Below are 21,058 nucleotides of genomic sequence, written 5' to 3' on the forward strand. Positions count from 1 at the left end.
ATACAACTAGTCACAAAAAAAAAAATCTGAATGAATGTTTCTTATGGTTAAAAATTGGATAAACATTTTTTTTTTTTTTTTTTTTAAAGAAAATACAGACACATCAAACTTGGTAAATCCTTTATTTACAGTTATTTCCAAAGGTTGCATTTGATTCTCATAGATGTTTAAAAAAACAAAAAAAAAAAAAAAAACTCATGATGTGAAATAAGTGTGTGTTCAATGCTTTTTGGTGAGACACAACCATCGTTGGGGCACTTCGTAGGTGCTCCTGTCCTCCGTGTCGTCATCGTAGGGGACGTGCCACGAGTCCTCTGAAGTCTGGACAATGGTGTCATAGCTGGGAATACTCTACCAACACACACACACACACACACACGGTTCATTGATATGCTTATTTCCCATCATGCCTAATTACACCCTCCATTTTCCTCACCTGAAATCGGACCCTCCTGCCGGCCCTGACGTACCCGTCCACCACCAGCTGATGACCCCGCTGCCACTTGAAGAAGAGCTGTCTGGTGGCTCCGTCCGGCAGGCAGGCCTTGTGGTCCCTCATCAGGTCCCTGCTCACGAACCGACACTGGTTCCCAGAATGCAAAGTGGCGTACAGCAGGAAGGGGTCGTCCTCCGAACTGAGGGGCGGGAGAGCGACGTGAATTCACCACAAAATAGATCCTCCGCCTTTTCTGATGATTACGACACCTTTTGATTTTTCGACGTCTTTCAATTCATGCACGAGTTAAATCAGTTGCATTTTCATGATTGAATAAATAATTTGGGATTTCATGTTGCTTTTTACAACGCTGGCCGTGTTTTTATTCTGTGGAGCACATTTCATGCGGTTCGTTGTTGTGGTCAGCTGCTCACATGTCGTCGGTGAAGAAGCAGTGGGCTTTCTGCTGGATGAGGCTCATATTTTGTCTGTCCCAGGATCTGGAGGGCCGCAGCATGTGTTTCCTGCCCAGCACCAGGACGGTCAGGCCCTGACGCTGCAGCTCCGACACCACCGCCAACAGCTGAAACACACACGTACGTACCTCAACACTTTCAAATTGTACTCGAGTTTAAAAGAAAAAAAAAGTAGAACATGAATGAATGTCTGTCTGGAGCTTCATTCAGATACACGCTCCTACATGAGTAACGTTCGTCTCTGTACTTTCCTCCGTCTGCAGCTACTTCACACTATGAGAAAGATGTGACGGATTTTGGACAGAGGGACAGAACGTAAGTCGTCTCTCGCGCACGCACAGAAACATAAACACACCCTGACAGACAGATGTGGGCAGCCAGACAAGTAGGCTCGGCGTTGTTAAAAACAGGTATTGGCCACTTAAGACACATAAAGACTCCTACACGCTTCACAGGTTTAGTCATTGTGGAACTACAGCAGAAAAGCCCCTCGGTCGGAGAGACACAACATGTGGGAAGGAACCACTCAGATGTGGACTATGAAACTCGTGTGTGTGCAGAATTATCACGTGCATAAAGGGCAGACTGTGAAATATTTCATACTTTTAAATCACATTTTGCATCCAGGTGCATCTGTTAGTTTCTCACCGTCTCGGACATCTTGCCTCTGTCCTTGTTGCTATTTGCCACATTCAGCCCGTCTACGACCACGTCGAAGGCTGGCCTCCTCTTCACAAACACCTTGAAGCGCTCCAGCTCCTGAAAGCAGAGAGATATGATGTATAGACTGTGATATCCAGAGAAACATAGATCAGTGAAGGACTAGTTGTTAAAAAAAAAAAAAAAAAAAAGCAGCAATAAAGATAGACAGGTTATGTCTGCATATTGTGCCTTATTGTACAAAAGTATTTGAATTTGCATATCATGACATTATTGCTTGTTGTGATTGAACTGGATTCGTTAAGAGTGTCGACGTTAACAGAAGCTTCTAACAGACAGACGACAATGTGACAAAAGCAGAGAACAGACCGATATTCATATAAAAAATACAATGCAACTGCCAACCTGCTGATATTTATTCAGTCATATTTACTGTGCTTACAGTAAACAAAAGAACCTGCTGAAGTAAGTGGTCAGCATGCTGATATTTGCGAACTCGCCCTTAATGCAAAGTAGCTCCGACTGACGGGAATCGTCATCGCTTTTTCAGTATTTGATGATAATCTGACGTATCGGACTGATTCAAATGTTGAATTCATGTCGGTGCCTCAAGTATCACCAGGCTCACCTCTCAGGCCACGAATCCTGTTCCCATCTATCCGGTAGATAAAGAGACATTTCACTGAATGTGTAATAAATCTGACCAGCTGCTGTTTGAGGGAAAATCTGAGTCGGGGTCATTAAAGTCAGCAGGATTATCCTCTGGGGACCATCAATCAACGGATTTTCATCAGAATCTTAAAGAGATATTTCGGTACAACTAAAAAAAGACAATATAACTATGGAATATTGGTCAGAGTTTTGCTGTGTTTTATTGTTTTTGTTTTTAGTTATTTAGTGTGCTACCAGCTGCAGGTAAAAGCCCATTAAATGCACAAATAAGTGAAGTAACTACCCACAGATTTTCTTACTGAATAAATAGTGACTGTCCACTTATTCTCTCTTTGACCATCTGGCAGTTGTCAAATTTACTCCTTGTAATGTTTCTGACTTCCTGAATCGGACAGTTTGAGCTGTCTAATAACAACATCAGCGCTTTGTTCCTCCTCCGAGTCGACGAGTGTGTCTTAGCACCTGTGAGCTCACTTCCCTGATGGTTGGCTAGTTTTATCACTTACTCATCGCGGACCTGCCAGTATAAAAAAATAAAATAATAAAATAAATCTGGTCTTTCCTTCTCGGTTGCAAGATGGCAGAGTGCCAGTTTATAATCTAACAGTAACCTGTGTTATCTTTAAGTTTAGTAGCTTCTAAAATTCAGGCTCTGACAACCTGAGTGATCATGATTTTTTATTTATTTTCTTTTACACTCAGATTAATATGACAGACTGGAAAGTGCCAGCTGCTGGAGGACGCTTAGATATTTTATATGCGCCACATTTGGACAATCCAGTGCTTATGTAAACGTCCTTTAAAGGGGCAAATATACACTAAGAAATCTAATGAGAGACATATGTAGCTGTTCAGTGCCTTCAGCTTAATCGACCATTACTGCAGCGTTTAAAAATGCAGAAAACAGCCAAGTTATAATTTGCTGAATCATTTTGTGCCATCTGACAGTCAAATATAAACGCCACAGGTTTTCTTTTGCTCTGTTTTTACCCCCAGGGAGTTCTGTTCACTTCAGTGTCTACAGCTTTGCACCACAGCAGGAAAGTTGTGCTGCAGCTCAGAATAGGCTTCCAGCACAGGAACATTGGTGGTGCTTTCACTTTTAGACAGCAGCAATATGGAAATAGGCTGCTGTGAATTCCCCTGGACTTGAAACTTAAAGTGCGTGCGCAGTATCGTGAATGCACATTAAAACTGTGACTGTAAAAAGAAGCTTTGATGGAGCTCCTATAAAACGCCTGATAGACTCAGTCGATGCTTTCTCATCTTTTTAGATTGTTTTTAAAAGGCTAGTTTTGAGATGAAGGAGATGTGTGTTTTAGGTGGGCCAAAACAAAATAGAAAAAAAGAGTTATAAAGTTGAACAAATGTTTTAAAAAAAATTAAAAGAAAGCTACATTTATAGAGATGAAGAAGAGAATGAGAGGAGGAGGAAGAGGAAGAGGAGGAGGAGGAGGAGGAGGAGGAGGAGGAGAGTTAAAGTCCAGTATAATTATCCAGGGACTTTCCAGAGCTGATATGTGAAACCGGCTCATTGTGCTGTTGTGGATAATATGACGGCTTAAAACACTCATACATTTGTACTTGCATACATAAGCTTACAGAACCATCATCACACAAAGCACAATCATTTTCTGTGAAAATATCCAGCGATATTACCGCTTATCTATAAACAGTGATGTGAAAATTCAGACTGCAAAGATATAAAACTAACTGACCCCTTAGTGAAGGATGCAGGTTATAAATAAATCATCAACTTCAGTTCAAACGATATTTAAAAGAACTTCCTCCTCAGTCCAGTTGATCTTGTTTCTAAATCTTATCACGTGTTCTGTCCTAATCTACTTCACATGTTTATCTAAACATTTCAGATTTTGATCTGAGAGGACATCTGCAAATGCATCAAATACATATTTTATATTTAATAATGCACAGTTAAGTAAAGTTATATCAGAGTAATGTTAGAAATGAATGGATCTGTATTTTAGCACACATACTAACCAAACCTGCTGACTGTCAGCAGCATCTTTGTCTACATTATAAGTTGTATGAAAGAATAATGTCCCACAACAACTGACTCTAAAGTGCTTTGAGGACATCGTAGGCTGAATTATTTTACATTATATTAAAGATCAGTATATTAATTAACACATGTCAGTGTTCTTCAGTATTTGATTTAAAGTTTTATCAGTGTAAGATAGAAATTAAAGCGTTTGGTGAAAAACAACAACCTCGTAGCTGCAGCAGTAACACCAGAGAGCGATGCAGAACTGTATGAAGCATTTTAATGTTTTTTATTTTTTATTTCTTGTGATTGTTATTTTTATTCCTATTATTATATTTGACTCCTTTATCCGCTCATCTGTCCTGTTCTTATGAACACGTGATCTCAGGAACGCCTCGAGGCAGTTTCTTCAAATTTGGCACAAGCGTTCACCCGAACTTAAATGAACTGAAATTCGATTTTGGTGGTCAAAGGTCAAAGGCCACTGTGACCTAAACTGAAACTTGACCGGGTGGGGGAGGTACACATACTGAGGTGACACATGTGCATTGTAGTGATGTAAAATTGTTTTTTATTAGAAAAGCAGAAGATGCCATCGTGGGAAATAAAAATGTGTTTCGCAGCAGACTTTTTTTAACTTCTGCTCCACAGATCTGAAGTCTTGTGCAGTAACTGTTGAAATACGTCCTCGAGGCACACAAACACTCGAAGGTCCTGAGAATAAAACATGCTGCATGCTGCTGATGGGAGACTTCTTTAATAAGACAACTTTTGTGAAACTTTAAATAAAAGTCTTTAAAAAACATTTTGTTAAATGAAACTCCAAACAAGAGGTTTCACAAAGATGTCAGCTCCATTTTATATTACAAAATATATAACGACAGCGGTTCTGTTAGTTTGCATTATTTAGCATGAGGGGTTTCTATTCTTGTTGTCACTGGGTGTCGTAACATTACAGTTATCAGCACATTCAGGCTGAAGGTTGCCTGCTTCCTCGCCCTGCATCTGTTGCTTCATTGTTGTCTGAAGCACTCTGTTTGCCCTCATAATGACTTGCCTTAAGTGGGTCATTAATAAAGTCCAGTCAAACTGCGTTTCTGTCTGCCTTCGTCTGTCTGTCGGCTCAGCAGGAGGTCGCTGCTGTCCAGATTCACATGCTGGAAATCCCCTTAATTTAACGAACTACTCCACCAACAAACTCCCCGCCGACTACTGAAAACCACAAAGGAACACTTGCAAAACTCTCTCTGTTCATAAATTAAATACAACACGTTGTACAGCTGCGTAACGCTGAAGTGGCCAAGTTTCTTTTTGGAACTATTTCAGGTGAATAACCTCGTTTTTTTTTTTATGTTTAGTGTTATTGCGTTATAAAAACACACGGCCAGTACATTCCAATCCAATGAAAAGCGTGTGCTTTGGCTCCACACAGACACGCACGTATGCATGCAAAATAAAATAATGACTCCCTTCACTTGTAAAAAGGAAGCATAAAAAAATACAGGCTTTAAGTTTGCGTGCGAGTGCGTCCTGTTAGCTGGTGTAAAGATCTGATTATCTTTGGGATGCAGCTGAATATCAAACAGGTGGTGGGAATCCTGCATGTTTAGAAAGCAACGAGCTGAATGATGCTTTCGTTGATATATTGAAGCCTCACACACCACATGACAGGAGGAGCATTCATATCTCAAAGCAAACAAAGTCATTTTATTTTTAATTTTATGTAAAACTTACAACTTGCTGCACAAAGTTGCAAAAACATCTTCATAACTAAATTTCCCAAGTACCACTTTCTGCTGCAGACACCAACAATGTTTTATAGAATAAAATTCACTTCTTTAACTGTGCAGCAGCCTCAGAGAGACAAAATAACAACAATAAGAGCATTAGGCTATTGTTTCAAAATCAAACAATATAGTTAATACACAAATTATGCCACTAGCATAAAATATATTAATGTCAAAGCACTAGATTTTACTCAATTGTAATTGTATGTTGTCTATAATAAAATTTGAATTCAACCACCAGGTTATGTGTGAGTGGTACGCATACCATAGTTTGGGAATCACTTCCTAAAACAAATATGTTTTAAAACGGGAACAACAGCTCTCCTGGTTCTAATCTCGGGAAACAAACCCACCTGTTTAAACTAACGTGCTGTTTCTCTCTTGATTAGCGCAGACAGAAAGTGAAGTTTCTCTTTTCCTCGTCAAAAAAAACCCCAATCAGACTATAAAGGCAAGAAAATGTCAAACTTTGGGGAGATGGAGGAGACGACTCGGTCACATCATCTTCTGTCTCTTAGACTGATTATTACTAACAAATATCAAAGTCGCCCCAGCACAGAGAAATGAATCAATAAAGTCTTTGAAGCTGAAGGACAATCAGCTGAACTCGTTGTGAAACGTTGAGTCTGTCAGACGGAGGTCAGTTCAGAAGCTGTTTTCCTCTCAGACAGTGAAAGCAGTTGTTTGAACAGAGATCAAAAGTCTGTCGAGCTGCTGCTGCTGCTCGTGTACTAATGACGCCATCTAGCAGATGTTAGCCGGAAACGGCCAGAGAGATGATTCTGGTTTAAATATCTGGGTTTTGAAAGACAATCTTTCTTTTTCTTTTTTTTTTTTTACACATGAAGGAAGAAATTGCTATTTTAAATTTTTAGTTATTATAATTTCCAACTTTAAAAAGAGAAAATAGCTGGTAATAATGTGGTATTTGAAACTGACTACTGAAGTGAATTTATCAGTGTAATTTATATTTAATGGGCTGCAAAGAGACCTCCATTAATATCAGTGAATACAAACAGATTTTTCAGAAAGAACCTGTTTATATCAATGTGTAGTTCAGACCTTTAAAGACCTGAAAAGATTTGAATAGTTACAGACGTATTAAGGTTCCTGTGTGTGTGTGTGTGTGTGTGTGTGTGTGTGTGTGTGGTGTGTGTGTGTGTGTGTGTGTACCTCTGGCGTGGTCTTGTTGAAGACATCTCGGCCCTGAATGATGTCGGCCATCACTCGGTCTTTCAGCTGCTGGTACTCCTCAGCGGTGAGCTGGATGGACTCTAATTTTGACCCACAGCATCCACACACTCCCCTAAACAAACAAACAAACACACACACACACACATATACATACGTGACACATGTTATCACGAAAGAACATACATACAAAGATGGATGAAAAAATAAATACTAGATGGTGTTATTATTACTTTGGGGTGGCACTGGTCCAACTTCCTGTCCAATGGTGTCCTGGGAGACTGAAGATGAGAAGGAAGAGATGAAGAATTGAAATATTTTGGGCAAGCAGGGATCATCACAGGAAGTTCATACGCATGAGAAAACCTTCAGGTATATTTGTAACATAATGGAGGTGAAAAAAAAAGGGCAAAAACCTCCTAAAAATGCATTTGATGCCTCACTAGTCAGGACAGACTTTAGGGATGAAGTTTGAGGTGAGCACTTCTTCAGTTCATTATTGTGGTTCAACTGTCTTGTTTGCATATTATTAATGAAGGTAAAACTGTCTTGAATTACAGCAGATTCTGATGCATCCAGCCTCTGATCTCCACCTAAACATCAGTGTCTCTCGTACCTCTCAAACCAGGTCTTGATGCTGCTGGTGAGGCGGCGCTGCGGGTAGGTCTGGTTGTTCCTCATGTGCAGCAGGATCCCCATCAGCCTCTCCTGCTGGTCAGTCTGAGACATTCCTTCTCCTTCTCCTGCGCCTCCTTCCTCCTCCTCAGTCTTTCTCGCTCCATTAAACAGGACATCCCAAGTCTCCTGATGTGGACTCAGTCCCTTTTCCATGAGTTCATCGTAAAAAGCCCAGGCAGTGGCTGCGCTGTTGTGCAGGGCCGCTGCCGCGATGACGTCGCCGTAGTTACGCGGTGATGGGACATAAACCTATTTGGCACGACGGTAACACCAGATGACGACACACGATATGTACGTCAGCATCCATAATGAGTTTAAGCAGACAGCCGCTCACCTTCTTGACCTCCTGCAGGACGTGGACCGCCTCCCTCCACCGCGCCGTCCGGCTGAAGGACTTGATGAAAAGACTGGAGGCGCCCGTGTCCAGAGACGGGAAGCTTCCCCGCATGATGTCGTAGACGTCGAACACCTCGGCATCGTGGCCGCCACTCACACACAGCGTCAGATACCGCAGCAGCAGCTCGTAGGACAGCGTGCCCGTTTCCGTGGCTACAAAAGTCAGCAGGGACCTGCGACAGAAAAAGTCAATGTTTTTGCATTTTCAGTTCTGGATTTCACATCACGCGTTTTCAGTTTTATTCTCCAAAGTAAAACCGACCGAGACTGAACAACAGACATATTTAGAAATGTTTTAGTTTGCTGCGAGGACAACTGGGCCTCCATCAAACATCCTCCTCATCCTCCTCATCCTCCTCTTACTTCGCGACGTCCAGCTCGGCCCCGGAGGTGAACATCGCGCACATCATCTGGACGTCGAAACGTTGGGAATCTCCCAGAGCCTCCTTCATCTTCTTCCACTCGGCGGCAGCGAGCGGCCGGTCGGGAGGCTGCATCCTTCCTGCGACACGTCAACGAAACAAATCACAATAAAAAAAAAAAAAACAAACACACACGCAGAGTTTTTCAGAGCGTAGAGAGATTCCTTCTGTGTCCCACCCGTCCTTCGAGTCGTCCTCCGTTCAGTCTCCTCCTCTTCCTCGGACACCGGAGATGTTTTCCTCTTCATGAAGTCTGTGGTCCTCTTCGCCGTCCCGGCAGCAAACACAGATTTGGGGAAGGACGGCTTCTCGCGTCTCCTGCTCACTACGTCCTCATCCCGTAACTCGTCTCTCCCCCGTCGGACGGTGCCGTTTGGCGTCCTGCCGTGTCCATCGGTCCGTCCGCTGCTCCGTCTCTCCGTCTGTCTGCCCCCCAGGTTTGAGTTTGTGTCTCTGACGCACAAAAAGCGTGCGGGTGACTTCCACAGAGCCGTCGTCGGTGTGAAGAAAGCCGGACGTCTTCGGTGGAAGAAAGGCTGCGAGGACTTGAGACATATTCTCACTTTTAAAAGCACGGTGGAGCTCATGTTGGGATGTCTAACCTCTGGGCACAACAGAAAGGAATGTAAATTATTTTGGGTAAAAAGTGTCACATTCACACCAGTAATAAATCAGATATAATCTTTCACTTATATCAAACTTTAGAAAGTCTTACTTCCCAAACCAGCTAACCACCAAACTGACACATGCTTTTTAGTGACATGACTCTCCAACCTGGAGAAGACACCAGCCTGTTAACTTTGCTGTTTCTAAATACTGCCACTTCTTTAAAGCCAAATATCAATCTCGTTTTCTCTACACAGTATTATAATCATAACTGTGATTATAACATTATAAATGCGACTCACAGCACCATTGAATGTCCAATCTGAATCACTAAGTCGGGTTCCTTCCAGGTAAATACAACTTCATGGCTCCATACAACTGCAGGAAAGGCATGCCGTTTGTCGCACACCGTGACGCCATCAATACCGGACAACGACGTTTGGCGAGTTTTCCAAAATAAATGCGCAAACTTTGATCATTAAAGGAGGAACTCTACATAGCGTCGAGACCTGCCATAAACATAGAGAAAAATAACGGTGAAGAATTATAGGGCTTCACCTTTTCGATCGATTTACGTTTTCCCAAAATGTAGAGACGTCGATATTTTTTTTTATTATTATTTTGAAATAGAAACAAAATGTTGCCGGAAGTTACGGTCTTGTTTAGCCGCGATTAGATGCTTTTATTTTGAAATAGAAACAAATGTTGCCGGAAGTCAGAGTCAACTCGACGCTTGTTGGAGAAGCTCGGCGACTTTTGTCCACAAGTCGACTTCAAACTGACCGATGAAAACGTTTTAATGTTAGCAGTGACGTCATGGCCGAAGAACAACAGCCTCACTGGTCGGATGTTTTGAAAAGGAGGATAGAAAACAAACAAAAAGGTCAGAAGACAAAACGTAACTGGACATACCAGCTCGTGCTAGCTGGCTAACGTTAAGTCCGTTAACTGGATGAAAACTAAACACTCATTTGAGTTGTTGTTGTTGTTGTTGTTGTTGTTGTTGTTGTTGTTGTTGTTGTTGTGGTCTCAAAGACGAGAGAAGCGAAGAGGAGAAGAAAACGGAAGAAACGGAGCTGTTCGCCAAATATTACACCGAGTGGAGGGGAGGAAGCGCCGGGGACCAGTCGTACCGGACCATCCCGCGGTTCTACTACCGGGTACCGCTCACATACACCCAATCAATAAGTCAGAAATCAGAAATAAATAACCAATAAAAAGCCCTGTCAGACATGTCGTATTTATTCCACGTGTTGTTGTTTTTTTGAATAAAAAAAAAAAATCATTATTCACCAAATCTCCCATTAAAACGTCCCTTTCCATGTGGAGGAAAAACAAACATTTCAAGATGTAGGAACCGCAGATTTTTGGCCTTTTGATAAAAACTACATTTACTTGTGACTAACTACTGAATGGCAGGATGCTCCAGGTTTTAAATGACGTACAGAGTAAACTTACATGCAGTTTGAGCAGTAGAGGTTTATTCTGCAGGGTGACGACATGTTCCACAACCCACGACAGTCAGGGTGCAGAAGATAAATCAAAACAGCGGTCATCATGATGAGGACTATGGTGACGCGGGTGTCTAAAGCGCTGTTGAATTATGTTGACGTGCAACTCCGATGATGTTTTGCAGCTCCCGGCAGAGGATGAAGCCCTCCTTCAGAAACTGAGAGAGGAATCCAGAGCTGTCTTCCTCCAGAGGAAGAGCAGGGAGCTGCTCGATAATGAGGAACTGCAGGTAACACGCGCGCACATGATGTTTTACCTCGGCATGAAAAACCAACACTGGACAGTTTCTTACTGGAAGTTCACCTGCTTTGTTGTTTCTCTTTGTCTTCCTGTAGAATCTGTGGTTTCTGCTCGATAAACATCAGGTGCCTCCAGTGAGCGGAGAAGAGGCCATGATCAACTATGAAGCCTACCTGCAGGTGGGGGAGCAGGCCGGGCCCAAGTGCAAGTAAGTAACAACAACAACAACAACAACAACAAAAAGGTTTACAACAGTGCAGTCTTCTTGAACAGAACCAGTGTCTACTTGTTTGCATCGAGTATTTATGCTTAATCAAATGTACATTATGGGTATTATGACTTGGCTGATGGTATAACTGTGTATTTAGATCAGGTTACTAGTGTGAACACACCTGTTTTTAACCTGATCTAAATACACAGTTACACTATCAGCCGAGTCAGACTGTGACAATCAAATGGGACCTTTGAGCCAGGAAGTTCATCCGTATTAAAACAGGAGGCTGATTTGTTAATGTGTGCCAGATTAAAGGGGTTTACATTTTAAAAACAGTCACTAAAGTTTTTCAGTCTGGCAGGAAAGAAAGAGAAATCTGACTTTTACATTTATAGCAGAGACAAATAATGAATAGTAGAATAATACATTTTAAATAATCCTGTACCAGGGAGACAAAACATTTTAATACCAGTTCTAATGAGGACGTCTGACTTTCTAACAGAAAAGTTGAATATTATATAAAGCAACAGTTTTCCCATCCCTCTCTCGTTTCTTTCGTTCAGAAAGTTCTTTACAGCCAGAGTGTACGCCAAGCTGCTCCACAGCGACCCGTACGGCCGCATCTCCATCATGCAGTTCTTCAACTACGTCATGAGAAAAGGTCCGGACGCTCATTTTGTTTCCTCCTCTTACTTTGCCTCTTGTCAATGTGTCGTCACCGAATGTAACTCCTTTCTCACGTGTATGAACCTCCAGTGTGGCTGCATCAGACCCGGATAGGCCTGAGTCTGTATGATGTGGCGGGACAGGGCTACCTCAGGGAGTCGGTAAGAATCAACCACGGAGTTACATGCTACAATGCTTCTGAAGTTCAGTGGCGTTTGAAATGCTGGGAAACGGTGACTCTTCTCGTTCTGTGTAGGATCTGGAGAACTACATCCTGGAGCTGATCCCCACGCTGCCTCAGCTGGATGGACTCGAGAAGTCCTTCTACTCTTTCTACGTTTGCACGGCGGTCCGCAAGTTCTTCTTCTTCCTCGACCCGCTCCGAACCGGTGAGACTGAGCTCCGCTGTGAACTTCATCTATTTAAGTTTGTTTCAGTAGATCAGAAGCTTTTATGAGCGCTGTAAGGACTTTAGATCACTGCAGCATCACAGAACAGTAAAAAAAAAAGAAGAAAAAGAAATATTGAGCACTAACATAAGAAACCACAACAATGTCATGTTTTTAAAATGATCCTGCAAAAAGGGGGAAAAGAAATTGCATTTTTGTTGACAAAGCTCACTTTACAAGTTTGCTGTTGCGCAGATCCATAAATGTATGTTTACATTGTCTAATGTACAAATTAAGAATCAAGCTTAGAGATTTGAATACAGTTTGTTTGGCTTTAATGTGCAAGTGTGGTCAAAAGTTCTTTTACTTTTACAGGAAAGATTAAAATCCAAGACATCTTGGCCTGCAGTTTCCTGGATGACTTGTTGGAGGTTGGTTTGTTGTCACTCAGGTTTTAAGAACTCGTCCATTCACTTTTTTTTCCACACCCCTTCGTCTGTTAATTCACAGCTTGGAGTCGATTCTGTTGGTGAAAGTGTTAAATGGTTGAAATCAAATTAGAAGAACAAAACCAAGAAACATCCAATAGAGGAATATATTGTAATTGTAAAAGTCTCCCTGTCAGGTGTGCCATCAGTGTAGTATTTTTTTTTATTCCTCATGAAACGGTCCAGTGTTACGTGTCTAACCTGATGTTAATTATTCGCTTCACCGTCCACGCCCTCTTCCTCTCTCCCTCTGTGCTCCCAGCTAAGAGATGAAGAGTTGTCTAAAGAGAGTCAGGAGTCCAACTGGTTCTCTGCCCCGTCTGCTCTCCGAGTCTACGGTGAGAAACATTTCAGTGTTCATGAGGTGAACTGGTCCTCAGGAGTATTTATATATATTCTGTTAATGTGATTATTTCATAAAAATCTCTGGGTCCTGTTTCCCTTAAAAGCAGCCTAAAGTTTTAGGTGGTCTTAATATCGGTCTTACAAGTTGAGTGGTGCAGACAGGCTCAGGCGGCCGAGACCATTTTAAGAAGATTTAGAATTTACTCTGATCCGTCTCATCTGGAAAGTTTTCTGTCTTTTCTAGGAACAAAATTCTGCCTGCTCAGCAACTTCAGCCAGGTCTGATGCTGTTTGGAGCGGCAGCTGAAACGATCAAAGTTCATAGATTGACTTCCACCTTGTAACGTTCATCATTAAAGGCAGCGAGCTGTGAGCTTGATTTCTGTATGTAACATACAGCTGACCTTACGGACAGACGACATCTTTTTCTGACATAAGTGGTGATCCGGAAACGGGAGCCAGGTTGTTGTTCTGGGTTGTAGTGTGTGTTTATGTCTCAGATCCTACTGCCTGCCATTATGTTTCTTTTCCTCATACATGTTTTTTTTAAATTTATTTTTTTTATCTGCACGGCGACAGGCCAGTACCTCAATCTGGACAAAGACCACAACGGCATGCTGAGCAAAGAGGAGCTTTCTCGTTACGGCACCGCCACGCTCACCTCCGTCTTCCTGGACCGAGTGTTTCAGGAGTGTCTCACCTACGATGGAGAGATGGTACGAGCGGCACCGTGATGGAGATGCTTCTCGGCATCGAGTTTGTGCGTGTGTGTTACTCCACATTAAGGATCGACACTGTTGTAATGAAAGATGCTGCCTCGAGGTGGTTTTTCAAACACGTCAGTCCTGCTCGTGACATCTAACTGGCTTCCTTTTCACTGCTCACCTTCCTTTATGTTTGTCTTCACCGTTGAGCAAACACACAAGGTTCATCTTTGAGTGTTTCCTCCTTATTCAGCTGACTTAATAATTATAGGCTACTTGTCTAAATCTATTTTCCATGAAACACTGTAGATGATTAACGTTCAGATCTCTGAGTTCAGGCTCTCAGTTGGATAATTCTCCCTATTTATTATACATAACTGTGCTTCTCCTTTTCTTTCCCAGGACTATAAGACATATCTAGACTTTGTACTGGCGCTGGAGAACAGGAAGGAGCCGGCAGCGTTACAGTATATTTTTAAACTTTTGGACATGGAGAATCAAGGATACCTCAACGTCTTCTCTCTCAACTACTTCTTCAGGGTATCAGCTGCACGCCCGTCACACAAACACAGTAGTGCAAAGTTCAAACACTGTATTACTGCAGATCATCCATCCATCCATCCATTTGTATTAGATTGATTTATTATTCAGCACAGTCTCACTTTAAACCCCCTGACTGTCAGAGATCCTTTATGTTTTGAAAGCACAAGAACACACTTGAAACGCACATTCAGACACGCTGTGTTGTGTCAGGATGTGATTATGAGTTTTGTTCTTCAGGCCATTCAGGAGCAGATGAAGCTGCACGGTCAGGAGCCCGTCTCCTTCCAGGATGTCAAGGTATATGTCACACACACACACACACACACACACACACACACACACACACACACACACACACACACACACACACACACACACACACACACACACTCACAAACTCTCACAAACACACTCACACTTCTTTAACACTAATTCTTGTTTACAGCCTTGTATGGCAGTAATGTTGGTTGGTGCTTTAACACCATTGAACATTTGGATCACCGTCTCCCTGCAGGATGAGATCTTCGACATGGTGAAGCCTAAAGACCCCTATAAGATCACACTTCAGGATCTGGTGAACAGTTGCCAGGGCGACACGGTCGCCAGCATCCTGATTGACCTCAACGGCTTCTGGACCTACGAGAACAGAGAAGTTCTGGTCGCCAACGACAGCGACAGCAGCAACACCGCCGACCTCGACGACACATGAGGAGGATTTATGGTGGAGATGTGAAAGAGACTGTGTTGATATCAGAAAGTAACAGTTTCAGTCCCAACGGCAGCCGTCTGTCAGCGGGACAGAAACCCGAACCGGGAGATGGACGGGATAAAAGAGATGGAAGGTCAGGCGTTGTGCTTCGTGTAAATATTGTTGTTGTTTTTCTTCAAAAAAAAACCTCATTTACATGTTTTTGTCATTGTTAAAAATGCATTTTCATTAATACTTTTCTGTTAATACTCCATTAGAGAACAATGTCCCAAAGTTTAATTTCACCAATAGCGATGTAGCGTTAGAGCATCATTAATTTAATGTAATAAAAATTATTCAGAGAACATTTTTCTAAAAATTAAACATAAACTGCAGATATGCGGAACACTCCCAGCTCGTGTTGCCCAGTTTAATTTTTTTTTATATCATTACTTATTATGTAATGAATATTCCTTCTGTGTCCCACCTGTTATAAATGCTCAATTCTGTTAATAGTTGAAAAAAAAAAGCAACAAAAGTCCTTCAAATATTCAAAGATTTTATTAACACAGAAAATATAAATATAAAAACATTCATTAAAAGTTTTAGTTGAAATAACCAAATTTTTTGCATATGTTGGCCCTCTTTACACATGACAAGCAAAAAAAAACATCCCTCATGAACTACTGTGGCGAAAGATGTTCACTCACCAAATGTTATTAACATGGTCTGATATGTTTCTATTTCACTTACAATCTTCACGTGGTTCGGTTCTGACTAAACCTGAGGTCCGTCACCGTCGCACGCGGCCACATCAGTGGATGAACAGAAGTCATAAGAGGCTTAGGACGGCTAAAGCAAGGATACTTGAAGAGTGAGCACTACGCCATGTGGGCAACTCTAGTTGGCAGCCATCATCATAAAGATCTAAAATTATATTTTTATCTATGCAGGCTTAAAAAACAACAACTTAACAGTTGAATCATCGCAGAATCACATCTTTACATTGGGACGTGTGTAAATAAGGCAGATTGTAATATTTCTCAGGTTAATCATTTTTATGAAAACACTGCTGCTCAACAACTGGCTGCAAATCTCAGTTCCATCCGACGACACCAGACTGCTGCTGCGACATCTCGAGGAAAGGAAAGCAGCACATTTCTTCTCATTTGATCTTCCACACTGTAGTGTGAAAACCTTTATCGTACATAGTAAAGCTCTTAAATTATCTGGCCCCTAATGAGGCCCGGCAACAGCCACCTGAAGCAAATATACCAGCATGTGTTGGGAGTCCGTGTTCAGCCAAGACATCACGTTGGACTTATAAATGACTATCGAGGGACTATTTGAGGACTCTAGGAGTTGAAATGTGTGATTCTATATACTTATATATATTTTTCTGGGTTTGATCCGTCAAAACACCCTCAAATCTGCCTTCTTCATCAGACTTTAAAGCTTTTGTACATCATCCGTGCGTGTCCTTCACACCGACACGGTATCCTCTAATGAACTGACCGGTGTGTTACTACGTGCCTCGGCCAGACACTGAAAACTTATGAGTTGGCTCTTATAAGATGCGTCAGCTCAAAGTCTTCAAGTACTTTATAAACCTGTTTTAAGGTTGAAGTGCAACATGTTCCTAGTGTAAACCCTCCAGGAAAAAAAAAAAAAAAAAAGTAGCTGGAAAAACAACTGGACGTATAAAATCTATTAGCCAAGAAATGGGACCAACTCATTTCTGTTCTCTGAAGTCTCCAGCAGCTTCTGCATCAATACAGCCTTTATTTCACCGTCTGAACCGATCCGGTCTGCTCACAGTTCAATTCTACGTCTCGGTATTGCATACGATTACACGCTATACACAAATGTACATTTGTACGGCCGGTGCAGCCACTTCAACATCCCTTTTCATTTCCCTTCAATGTGTCGTAAAGATCTTATTTTATAAAATAGAAAAATAATAGAAAAATAATAATATTATTAGTTTGTACAGCTAAGTAAATGAAGGTTTTGTCAACGGGTAGAGATGTGTGAGGTTTGCCTGCGAGGGTCAGTTTTCAGGACGGGAGGGGAGAAGGGACTCTGTTGGTGTCTGGGTTCCTGAGAGGAGGCTCGGGCTCCACCTCAAAGCTGATGTTTACGAACGAGGCCGCGGACGCCTCGGGCTGCTCCACGGCGGCGCGGTCGTCCGGCCCGCCTCGCCGCTGCTCCGCAAACCGACGCTCCGCCTCTTCGGCCAGACGGGTCTCCTCCTCTTCCTCCTCCTCCTGCGGGAAGACACCGGCGTGCGTAGCATTTAATATTCGGTGTTCTTTCTGCCGACTCTGCGTAAACACGAGACGTGCAAACGGGGCTCGGTGTTGTCGTACCTCTTTCTTCATTCGGTAGTACTCGTCGATGGCATACTGGTACTTAGGAGACGTGATGCCGAACAGACCGGCCAGTCTCTCTCCCATGTAGTCGCACGCTGCAGGAAACACACACACACACACATGTTCAGTAGAGATATCTTAAAAATAAATAATCTGTGATTATCACAGACACAAAGTGTGAAACAAGCTGTAAAATACACACGAATACATTCTTTCATCGAATGTTACTGATTCACTGATATTTATACACATTTTTTTTTAAAACTAATGATGCTTCAGGACTTCCACGGTCCAGCTCGACTACTTCACCTGAGATCGTGGAGGTGGCCATCCTCCACATGTGGAACCAGAAGTAAGGACCCCAGGTCAGTTTGGACTGGGAACACAAATGAAGAGAGTTATATCTCGAGCAACATGTCGGAGGACTGTGATCGGTTATTACGCTGCGGGAGAGTTCAGGTTAAGAGATTTAGACGATTGACCGCGACACAACCAATCACAGCGTAGAGTTCAGAGTGTGTGCAGGGCTTCTCCTGTGAATCTCCAGGGTTTTAAATGAGTAATACTAGAAACATATTCCACCTAAAGTGTGTGGTCTGCTCTGTGGAGCTGGAAGAGGTCATCGTCTGGACACCATGCTGAAGTGAGAACAGCTCAGCTCCGGGCCACAAAACAAAACACTGAACTTATTATAAGCTCCTTTGGAGCTGAGAGGAGCTGTGATAAGTGTCCTGTGACCACAGTCACGTGATCCACAGGTGAAAGTCCGTTTTCAAGACTCATTTCCCAAATGGAAAGATTTGCAAGTGTATGCAAAATAAAAGAACCGGATGCAGCAGCCAACGTTTGTCTGTGTAAAACAAACAAACAAACAAACAAACAAACAAACAAACAAACAAACAATGTGTCGTCATTTTGATCTCAGCTTACCGGATCTGCAGCGATAACATCTTTCTTCACGGGCTGCTCCGCCTCTCCCTCCTCCTCCTCTTCATCGGTGCTGTACTCCTCCATGGTCTCCCCGCTGGCAAAGTAGATGGTCCTGCGGAGAGCCTTCATCGTCCCCCGGACCCCCTCAGAGTCTCCCATCTCCACACTCTCAAACTCTGCCGCCTCTCCTGCACACTGGGGACCATCCAGAGATTGGGTTAACCGTTAGCTCCTCGGCTAGGGAAATGATTAGTTATCGATCCGAACAAGTCTTTTGTTTCACTATTTCACGTACGTGAAAATGGCTAAAAGTTGTGTCCCCGTCCACTCACCTTTTCAGCTTCCATACTTTGTCCCAGGGAAACGCTGACATTAGTCAAAAACAACGACAAATCTGCCATGTCATTCACTTCTTCCGCCTCGCCGCAAGGTGTTTCGCTCCAGCAGTCGTGACTCTTTCCGGTCTAATATTTTCACAATAAAAGTGTCTTTTAATGCCAGAAGTGGGTTTTCGTGTCAACAAATTTTATTCTGTGGAAACTGTTATATTATGCCATACAACAAGTGAGCGAAGTTAATCTGCATCTTGATAAACGTGTAAATAATTTGGTTGCAATTGAGACAAATGTAGAAAACATAACTAGATATTCATTTAAAAAAAATTGTATTCTTTAAATTATAATTATATTATGTATTAAATATTTTATGAATATTTCTACTTTTACTTTACTACATTTCAGAGGATAATATTGTACTTTCCACTACAATTATATGACATTTATAGTTACTAGTTACTGAACAGTATATAGCAGTAATAGCAGTTATTAGTGCCATCACAACCCGCCACGACATTAACAGGAGATCTTCATGTAATAATGCTGTGTGCAATCTGTGTACAATCAAAATTCAACAAGAAGTCCATTTAGTTATCAGGAGTGCTGAGGATGACCTGCACCCACAAAAAGAAGAAAAAAGTTATATTTTGACTGCTGGATTTCACTGTTTTGCCTCAGTAGAGTAGTTTTTTCTATTTTTTTTTTTTTATTACTCTGCACATAATTTATATCACACCGATCTGTATCGACAAACGTCGATATTTTTTATTCAATTATTGACATCGGTGATGGAAGAAAACATATTAACCGGACACACAATGCTTAACAAAACAATGCACAGGACTATGTGAGGACTGCAAAAATACCAGCATCTGTATATCATCTCGTTTGTCATTGCCGAGAAATTCACGCAAGAGCGAGACAGGTTTAAAGAGGAAGCTGGGAGTTGAGGAATTTAATCATTTAAAGATGCATGAACTTTAGGGGCAGGGAGTGTATAGCAACACGCTGAAATTGTATTTAATTTATTTTATGTATTTTTGTTGTTGTTTGTAAGGGGATAGCACACTCCTATACAGTAGGTGGCGGTAATGCACCTTTTCGCTGGATGTCATCCGCCAGAAAACGCGAAAGAAGAAAGCTTTATTTTGAAAGTAAAAACCGGAAGCTGTATTACTGTACGTTGCAGAGAGAGAGAGAGGGAGGGAGAAAAAGAGCGCCTCTGGTGGTGTTCCGGTCCGGTCGACCCCACTCACCAAAATGACAGCGAGGAAGTCTGGCTCACGACTGGAGACCGAGATAGAGCGGTGCCGCTCGGAGGGCCAGTGGGACAAGATACCGGAGCTGGTGCGGCAGCTGTCGGCCAAGCTCATCTCCAACGGTAGGAGAACGTGCGCGTTTCTCCGCTGCTCGTTCATTCGGTGCGCGAGGCCTCCTCCCCCGGCCTGAGTCCTCGGTACTTCCTGACGGCGGCGGCCGAGTTTTCAGCTCCGTAAAGGTCAAGAAAGGGACTTGTTGTTTCACGCAGGATGGAGGTGGAGGGCGGTGGTGGTGGTGGTGGTGGTCCACTTTTTTGGGGGGTTTGTTTCGGTGCGTACTTACCGAGACGTGTTGAGGTTTAAGATTGAGCGTGACGCCGGTCTTGACTTGCGCTCGCGCAGCAGCAGAACAGAAGTCCATTCAGAAATCTGTTGTTTTTTTCTCCCGACTCGCGGGACGTACTGACACGTTACAGCTGTGGTTTTACTGCGAATGAAGCAACTTATGTTGGGGTTTTTTTCAGCCGATTTTCCCAGAAGTGTGCGAGTTTTGGTTATTTGCCTTTTACGGAGACTCCGTGATTATCAAACATTTGTCAAAATCCCAGAACAGACAAATTTAGTCGTTTTTTTAAATGAGATTTATGATTGCTGCATGTCAACAAAACACCATTTTTATCCTATAGTGCAATGCAGTTCGGTGCTACAGAGTCGCATTATTTTTTATGTTTAAATATCCCTCAGTAGTCAGTCCCACATTGACAAACATCATGATCCTGTGAGGCTGGAGATATTCTGCACCGGATACCTCGGGTGTTGATGCAGCTCAGCCCTGCAGCCGGTGAAAATATCAGGTTAATGCATCCCATTACCATTAAAACTACTTGTGTGATTAATATCTTCTAATCTGTAGCTGTCATCCTCCTATCAAAATAGCTGTTTGGCAGCATATTGCAGTTATTATTAGTCACCCTGAAGAGCTAAACTCCAGCTGCTGAGAGATTATTTTAGACAGTAAAAAGTCAAACATTAAGATCTCTGGTT

General features: G+C 42.4%; 4 protein-coding genes across 5 annotated transcripts in view; 2 read left to right on the forward strand and 2 right to left on the reverse strand.

Moving 5' to 3' along the window:
* Positions 1–108: 108 nt before the first annotated feature.
* On the reverse strand, positions 109–9,709 carry prorp (protein only RNase P catalytic subunit). Of its 2 annotated transcripts, XM_069717848.1 has the most exons (11): positions 9,632–9,709; positions 8,902–9,327; positions 8,665–8,803; positions 8,240–8,474; positions 7,844–8,154; positions 7,461–7,508; positions 7,210–7,342; positions 1,561–1,671; positions 871–1,019; positions 437–635; positions 109–351 (listed from the first exon to the last, which is right to left on the reverse strand). In XM_069717848.1, the coding sequence occupies exons 2-11, from the start codon at positions 9,308–9,310 to the stop codon at positions 220–222; spliced, it is 1,866 nt and encodes a 621-aa protein (XP_069573949.1). In that variant the 5' UTR covers positions 9,311–9,327; positions 9,632–9,709; the 3' UTR covers positions 109–219. The 2 variants fall into 2 exon arrangements, with proteins under 2 accessions (XP_069573949.1, XP_069573948.1); XM_069717847.1 differs by having other exon boundaries at positions 8,902–9,698.
* A 335-nt stretch (positions 9,710–10,044) lies between these two features.
* ppp2r3c (protein phosphatase 2, regulatory subunit B'', gamma) lies at positions 10,045–15,639 on the forward strand. Its single transcript, XM_069717857.1, has 13 exons — positions 10,045–10,212; positions 10,365–10,489; positions 10,966–11,070; positions 11,177–11,289; positions 11,859–11,956; positions 12,052–12,122; positions 12,218–12,350; positions 12,726–12,781; positions 13,101–13,176; positions 13,763–13,899; positions 14,290–14,427; positions 14,668–14,727; positions 14,945–15,639. The coding sequence occupies exons 1-13, from the start codon at positions 10,146–10,148 to the stop codon at positions 15,137–15,139; spliced, it is 1,374 nt and encodes a 457-aa protein (XP_069573958.1). The 5' UTR covers positions 10,045–10,145; the 3' UTR covers positions 15,140–15,639.
* A 950-nt stretch (positions 15,640–16,589) lies between these two features.
* fam177a1 (family with sequence similarity 177 member A1) lies at positions 16,590–19,089 on the reverse strand. Its single transcript, XM_069717860.1, has 5 exons — positions 18,753–19,089; positions 18,421–18,615; positions 17,800–17,866; positions 17,488–17,585; positions 16,590–17,385 (listed from the first exon to the last, which is right to left on the reverse strand). The coding sequence occupies exons 1-5, from the start codon at positions 18,819–18,821 to the stop codon at positions 17,176–17,178; spliced, it is 639 nt and encodes a 212-aa protein (XP_069573961.1). The 5' UTR covers positions 18,822–19,089; the 3' UTR covers positions 16,590–17,175.
* Positions 19,090–19,937: 848 nt separating this feature from the next.
* Positions 19,938–21,058, forward strand: part of ttc7b (tetratricopeptide repeat domain 7B) — a 21,513-nt gene continuing 20,392 nt past the window's right edge. The window contains 1 exon segment of the mRNA XM_069717854.1: positions 19,938–20,136. Within this exon segment, the coding sequence (XP_069573955.1) occupies positions 20,016–20,136 (121 nt within the window). The 5' untranslated portion in view covers positions 19,938–20,015.

Source organism: Brachyistius frenatus, unplaced genomic scaffold, assembly GCF_029030835.1.
Source record: "Brachyistius frenatus isolate BFR_SWC_R1_liver_20210118 unplaced genomic scaffold, ASM2903083v1 Contig_182, whole genome shotgun sequence".
NCBI lineage: Eukaryota > Metazoa > Chordata > Actinopteri > Embiotocidae > Brachyistius > Brachyistius frenatus.

Excerpts from the sequence above, each read along its gene's own strand:
- prorp (XM_069717848.1), bottom strand. The coding sequence starts at position 9,310 with ATGAGCTCCACCGTGCTTTTAAAAGTGAGAATATGTCTCAAGTCCTCG. Across the intron at positions 8,475-8,664 it reads GCCGAGCTGGACGTCGCGAA|GTCCCTGCTGACTTTTGTAG; the intron begins GTAAGAGGAGGA and ends TTTCTGTCGCAG. Across the intron at positions 8,155-8,239 it reads TCCTGCAGGAGGTCAAGAAG|GTTTATGTCCCATCACCGCG; the intron begins GTGAGCGGCTGT and ends CGTGCCAAATAG.
- ppp2r3c (XM_069717857.1), top strand. The coding sequence starts at position 10,146 with ATGGCCGAAGAACAACAGCCTCACTGGTCGGATGTTTTGAAAAGGAGG. Across the intron at positions 11,071-11,176 it reads TCGATAATGAGGAACTGCAG|AATCTGTGGTTTCTGCTCGA; the intron begins GTAACACGCGCG and ends GTCTTCCTGTAG. Across the intron at positions 12,351-12,725 it reads CCTCGACCCGCTCCGAACCG|GAAAGATTAAAATCCAAGAC; the intron begins GTGAGACTGAGC and ends TTACTTTTACAG.
- fam177a1 (XM_069717860.1), bottom strand. The coding sequence starts at position 18,821 with ATGGCAGATTTGTCGTTGTTTTTGACTAATGTCAGCGTTTCCCTGGGA. Across the intron at positions 17,586-17,799 it reads GGCCACCTCCACGATCTCAG|CGTGCGACTACATGGGAGAG; the intron begins GTGAAGTAGTCG and ends TGTTTCCTGCAG. Across the intron at positions 17,386-17,487 it reads ACTACCGAATGAAGAAAGAG|GAGGAGGAGGAAGAGGAGGA; the intron begins GTACGACAACAC and ends GTCTTCCCGCAG.